Below are 6,471 nucleotides of genomic sequence, written 5' to 3'. Positions count from 1 at the left end.
AACACCTCCCAGCAGGGAGACAGGACACACGCGTGTTTCCACAGCCCGGGCTGGGCTCCCGCGGGGCGGGGCGGGCCGTGGCGGCGCCGGGCACGCCGGGACCGCATTCCCGCGCTGCGCGCCGGGAGCTGTAGGCGCCGCCGTCCCGCTCGGCGCGGGCGCTGGGGGCGGGCTGGAGCGGCTCCATCTTGCGCCCATTGGCGGGGCTGCCCGGCCGTCCCGCGGCCCCGGCGCCGCCGCCAGCGCCAGGCAGGGCGCGACCTGCCGCCCGCGCCTCTCCCGCGCCTCCTCCTTCCCTTCTTCCCTCCCTTCTTCCCTCCTCCCACCCCCCCAGCCACCGGCACCGCCATCGCTACCGGGGTGGGGCCCGCGCCCGCTGCCCCCCGGCCCCCGCCGCCGGCCGCGGGCTGAGCGCGTCTCCCGGGGGCGCGGCCCGGTCCCTCCGCGGCGGCGGCTCCATGGTGCCCGCCGCCCGCCCCCGCCCCGCAGCAACAGGCAGGACGAGGAGGAAGCGGCCCCGGGGTCCGCACGGCCCCGCCGCCGGCCTGAGCGCCGCCGCCGCCGCAGCGGGAGCTCCGAGCGGGCGGGGGGCGCCCGCGGGCCGCCGGCGATGGCGAACCAGCTGGTCATCCTGAACGTCTACGACATGGTGAGCCAGGGCTCGGCACGGCCCGGCGGCGGCGGGGCGGGCGGGGGTCCCGGCCCCATCCCGGGAGGGCGGCGGCGGGGAGCGCCCTGTCCTCTCCTGTCCTCTCCTGTCCTCTCCTGTCCTGCGGGGGGCGGGGGCGGCCGGGAAACTTTTCGTGCCCTTCCTCTGCCTGTCCCCGCGGGAGCGGGCTCGGTGGGCGGCGGAGCGGGAGAAATAAGGAACCCGGGAAAGGGGGGTCGCGGGCGGTGATTTGAGAGGTCTTTCGATTTCTACAGATCTTTCATGACCTACGACCAAAGTTTGCCGGGACGGGTCTTCCAGCGGCAGGTGGATCCACTCCCTGTTGTAGGGAAAAGTTCCCCTGCCCCTGCCATGAGCGTCCCCGAGCTGTGCTGCTGCCCCTGCTGTTGCCCCAAAGCTCAGCAGCGGGGAGGCCCTGCCTTTCTGCTCACGGATACCATAAAAGTGTCTAATTTTACCAGCGGGATAGTTAGTTGGGGATATCCCACTGTCTCTGTAGGGATAAGAGCTTATTAGCGCAGTGTCAGTAAGGTGATTTTTTTTTTTTTTTTTAAATCAGAATTTTTGAACAGTTTTGGTGTGGCTGCGATTTGGTAGAAATAGAGGAATCGTTCCAGCTTGATTTGCAGCCCTATGAGCTCACCTTCCCACCCTCCTGGGTAATCTTTCTGTGACATCTACAGCAACTGTTGTATTGTCTTATGTTCAGCTGGAAGCTGCTCAAATGCCATGGTAACAAATGAGGTGTAAGTACCTGCATGGAACAGGAGGTGCGGATAAATAATATTAACAAAATATTATCCCTTAATGCGTTTCAGCTGCTGGAAATTAGAACGAGTGGCATTAGTTCTCTGGCCAAGTTTTGAGTCTACTGATAAAGGGGACAGTAAGATCAACAACTAGCTTCAGGTGATAGTGTTTGTATTACTTAGCTTGTTTTGGATAGGCTTTCCTACCACCATTTTAAAGTGACCTTTGGTGTTTTGAAAGGGTGAAGGTATATAGTGTAGAGTCAGTGACTGCTGGAAGGAGAAAATACAGCTTATTTGCTTGGGAGCAGTCATGTTCAAATGCTAAAATGTTTGATAGCAATCAATAGGGAGCTATCTGGCCTGAAATCAAATATGATATTTACAGGAACTAGCCTGATTTTTGTCATGATTATTTCACCCTAATAGTTCTTGTAGAAGTCAACATCCCTCTCAAAGGAGTTTCTTGGGCCTTTTTTTTTTGTCCACTCCTGTGTTTGAGTTCTGTCTCCAGTGAATATAACCTGTTACTTCGACTTTGGTTTGCCTTCTTTGTAGAGCATAAGGGGAGACAGGATCAGTTTGCTCACTGTGATTTTTCTGAGGAGGCGAGGGAGCTCACCTGGTTGAGCTCATATGTGGTGCTGATACGAGGAAGAAGTCACAGTGTGCCTTATACTAGACTTGAGGAGGGAAAGATGCTCTGTCACATGCATATATATGACTTCTCTAGATTACAGTGCAAAAATACACATTGTAGAATCCCTTTTAGCATGAAAAGAGATGGTTTTACATATATTAACTATAAATATTTGTACAGAGAAAGAAGTAGGGCTTCAGTTTCAGGACTCTTACATAAGAGAGTGTCTTTAAAGTCAAGGCTTGACGCACTTCTGACTCACCAAGATGGAAGACCTAGTGTTCCCACAAAGACTTGCTTAGCTGTGCAAAGTGTCACCTGGGCCCAGTTCACAGGCAGGCTGTGAAAACTCTACAGAATGGATTGTCTCCTGTATAAATGCCTGCCTGGAAAGTATGGCCGTGGCCTCTGTGAGAAACTCCATTCTCACTATGATGGTAGCACTGGTCGGGTGTGACTTCAGCATGCCGTTTCTTTTTTTCTTGTGATAGTCTACTCTTTCATTCACATGGTTCTCCTTCATCTCTTACTCCTTAGATTTCTGCAACCCATATCCTGCTTGCTTTTTCCTCCAGAGCTGAATTGCTGTGATCAGTTTTACTCCAGCCAACCTGGGAAGGCTGGCAGTTGACACAAAGGGAAGGGAGGTAAAAAAAGCAACGGGAAGGATGTGCTGATGGAAACTAGCGTCATACTTTTCCTTAGGATGTGTTAGGGAATGATCATTGTCCTGTTGTGATTGCTGAAGCTCTGCCTCCATTGAGAAGTTACATGGCCTTTAGAGACACCATTTGTGGAAGGAACTTACCCTCCAAAAAAGCAACCAAGTACATTTATTTGCAGGTGTTTGACTGCATGTAGGGGGTGACTTTTTTTTGCATTAGTCCACAGTTGTGGAATTTGTTAAAGCTGTACATCAGCACAAATTATACATAGTATAAGCTGAGGCCACAAAGGAGAATATTTCTATTATTTCTATTTCCTGCTTCAGTCCTGTTTGTTGTTTTATAGCAATGTCTACATTACTTGACCATTAGAGAAACACATTTCCTTTAAACGGGTAAGAAAAACCCCGGTTCCCGTGATGTCTGATACCGTCAGTGTACATCCTGCCTCAAACTCTTGTTAAATGACACCTCAGTCCATTTAAACTTGTTTGAAGCAGGAATTTAAACCAAAGCCTCACTTTCATGTTGCATAGCAGTCGTTACTGCATGTACACAGCCTGCTGAAATCAATGGTACTGCGTTATTTGGGGGCACTGAGAGCTGATGGAAGAAGGGAAGAGTCTTCTGTAAAGGCTATTTTGAAGTTCTGCTTGTTCATCAAATCCTGCCAGCTGTGTATTTGAGACATTAGCAGGTTTGCTGTTTGCTCCTGACATTCTGTGTCACTTGGAAGTGGATTTGGGGGTTTTCTGTATTTTAGGTCTGGGACTGGATTTTTTTCGTTTCTCTTTTGGAACAAGAGACCACTGTTACTCACCTGGTTGAGAATCAACACTACTGTAATAATTGCAAAGCCATATGAACAGCTTTACTTTAACCTGAATACTAATTGTAGCTTCATTTCCCAAGCAGCTGCTTAGGTGTGCGGGGAGTACTAGGTGACCTTGCTACTGCTGGATCTCCTTACATGACTGAGTCGTTGGTTTTGGAGCATATACCCTTCCAATGTCCTTATCACTTGAAAAAATGAAAATCTTTGATAAAACCAAAGAGGGACGAGGGTTGAGTGTATTGTACAAGAAAGTGGACTTTCAAGTGCTGGTGATTTTGTGGAGGGAGAAAAGCTTAAGGCCATATTTACATGGTGCAGTTCATACCTTTGAAAATCTTTTATGATCATTAAAAGGGTAGGGTGAAGACTTTGATATACTGTGTTTTGAGAACTGGAGTACTTTATAGTTTCATTTTAACTAACTTCTGTTTTTAGGAGTCTAGTTTTTTTGTGCCCAAAGAAGTATCCTATTTTTTCCCCTTGTCAAATAAGGTGATAACAAGCGAAAGTATTAACATAAATGAAAGCTCTGAAGATATTTTTGAAGCACTGGGATTAGTGCTTTTCTTTCATTGCAGTGACATGACTTTATTGTGCACATAGAAAAACACTTCTCTAATATTTTCATTATGATAGTTGCATTAAACCTGAAATCCTGTTTTACAAGACTGACATATTGCAAAATATCGAGGATATGGAATTGAAGCATTATACTATGGCAAAATTCATATCAAGACCAAAGGGAATCCAGTTTGGATGTAATGGAAGCAAGGATGTAGCGTTTGGGATGAGTTTGGGATTACAGAATTTATGGCATATTACTGAACTAGTGAGTTATATAGATGTCGTTTGATTTACAGTCTTTATTTTGTGAGTTATTATATAATCTTTTCAGCTATAACCAAATTCAGCACACTTTGTTGCACTGCTCCTGCATTTCTTCAATGAGAAAATGTGACCAACCTTCCAATAGCTCATCCAGATTAAGTAATAATTAGATATAATTACTGTTCCTAGGGGGAAAGTAATTCTGCCTCATTGAAATTCTTTTATCTTCAATTAACCTACTCTGTTCTTACTGGAAATACAAAGCGAAGTGCCAGCTTACTTCGGTCTCTTCTTCCAAAGCTCTGCTACCTTTTGTTTTATCTGCCACCAGTGCTCAGTTTTTGGAGTCTAGTGAGCCCTTTGTATTGAGGTGGCACCAGTACTGACTGCGTACTTGAATAGCACATGCTGAATACCTTGTTGGAGCAGCTTTCCTTCCTGTTCATCTGCTTCTGTGCAGATCGAAGAGAAGGGTTGGTGACTCACTTTTCTGTCCTCTCCCTATACTTTGTGTCAGGTTTCACAGGTTGTGGGTGGGCAGGAGCATGAATATTTTTTTTCCTCATTTTTTCTGTCTAGTAACCAATTAGGCTTTATTCTTCTGCTCCTTGTGGGGTATCTTGTCTAACTTTTGTTCCATTTTCAGGGAGCAGCCATAACCTTGCTTGTCATTAGCAGATCCAATAGGTATGTGACGTGTAGGTTGTTTGGAATTCAAAGGCCAGATTCTGAGTTTTCTGGTCAAAAGTGGTCAGGAGAGGGAAGGACTTCAGAGTACCAGGACCGTGTCTAGCTCAGTTTGAGATTAGGTTCATTTGGATACACCTCATTAGGCAAACTTACTTTCTTCCAGTGCTGACAAACTGTATGCTTACTGTGCCTACGGTTTTAACTATAAATATAAACCTGAGGCTATTTTGGAATGGTCAGCTGGTAAACTGTGAGATAGGACTGGGTTCAGAACTAAAACAGGTTTATATTGCAGTAGCTCTTCTGTTTTCCAGGAGATTTGCATTTCACCTCATGACCAGAATCCATTGTTTTATGGTCCCAAACCCATGAAGTTGGATGAGTAGTCCTAGCATCATTCTGCTTTCTTCTCCTGTTTGTTTTTTCCCTGTTCTATGTCTTTCTATACAGAGCAAATCAACTCCGTGTGTTTCTGGATGTAGTTTGTTCATACAAGACCAGCTCTTTGCTCTTTCCTGGGGAGTGGAAGGAAAGAACTGCTAAGCCCTTTAAATAGACTAAGGTGATGATTTAGTGTAGTCATCCATACCCCACTAGCTAACACAGCAATGCATTGACAAAACCAGAGATTAAAGCAAAGGGTAAAGTTAAGTCTTGAACAAAATTTATCCACAGATCACAATGAGCTTTAAAAAAATATAAGGTGCAAAAAACCTGTCTTCTGTTAATTCATGTTGACAAAATTTCTCACAAACTGGCCTGCCTATTTGTAGCTTTTTGCCATTGAACTTGTCTTAATTTTCATGAATAGCTTGTCAATATGAGGTTTAGTGTATGATTTTTATGGGGAGAAAACGAAGCTTTCAGAAATGCATGTTATACGTCATAACGTTTGCACTGTAAATTATGCAGTAACTGCTTTAATAGTGACACTGATTGTGTCAACAGGTTGTGCAGAGCTTCTTTTTTCTGTTTGCTAAACCAGTATTGATGCCAGTTGATGTTTTGGAGTCTGCTCTATAAAAGTTCGAAGTGAAACTCTCTGAGGAAAAAAAATCCTGTTACTGGAGTAATTGACAAAATACTTTCCTTGTATTTTCCAGAGGCTTTTCTTTCTAGTTAATTTGACTTTTAAGGGCACAACTGAGGCTTTTTTTTTAAAGACCTTGAGGTTCCTTTTAATTATGTGCCACTTGAAAATTTTTAATGCTTGGAGACTGATAGTTTGAGGGTGGTGATGTAGACAAGCAAAGAGTAATTTTGAGGTTTTCATTTTCCAGAACTCTCTGCATCTTTAAGGACTTGAGGGTAATAGCTTCTGATAGACACTCGTTGCTGGTACGGCTATTGTTAAAAGAAAAGAGAAAGCACTAAGGGAAATTTCACTTCTTTCC

The 6,471-nt window shown here is 45.6% G+C and overlaps 1 protein-coding gene across 2 annotated transcripts in view; it reads left to right on the top strand.

Annotated features, from left to right (window-relative positions):
- The first annotated feature begins 328 nt into the window (after positions 1–328).
- The window catches only part of DESI2 (desumoylating isopeptidase 2), a 14,992-nt gene continuing 8,849 nt past the window's right edge, over positions 329–6,471 (top strand). Inside the window, exon 1 of one of the 2 annotated variants that reach the window (XM_050315264.1) lies at positions 329–649. In XM_050315264.1, coding sequence (XP_050171221.1) covers positions 611–649 — 39 coding nt within the window. In that variant the 5' untranslated portion in view covers positions 329–610. Of the gene's footprint in view, positions 650–822; positions 1,417–6,471 lie in introns of those variants that run through there. The other variant, XM_050315265.1, reaches the window with a different exon arrangement.

This window comes from Myiozetetes cayanensis, unplaced genomic scaffold (genome assembly GCF_022539395.1).
Source record: "Myiozetetes cayanensis isolate MyiCay16 unplaced genomic scaffold, myiCay2020 scf2-11, whole genome shotgun sequence".
In the NCBI taxonomy this organism is placed as follows: domain Eukaryota; kingdom Metazoa; phylum Chordata; class Aves; order Passeriformes; family Tyrannidae; genus Myiozetetes; species Myiozetetes cayanensis.
Note: the sequence above shows the minus strand (reverse complement) of the source record. Positions and strands in the feature narration are given on the sequence as shown.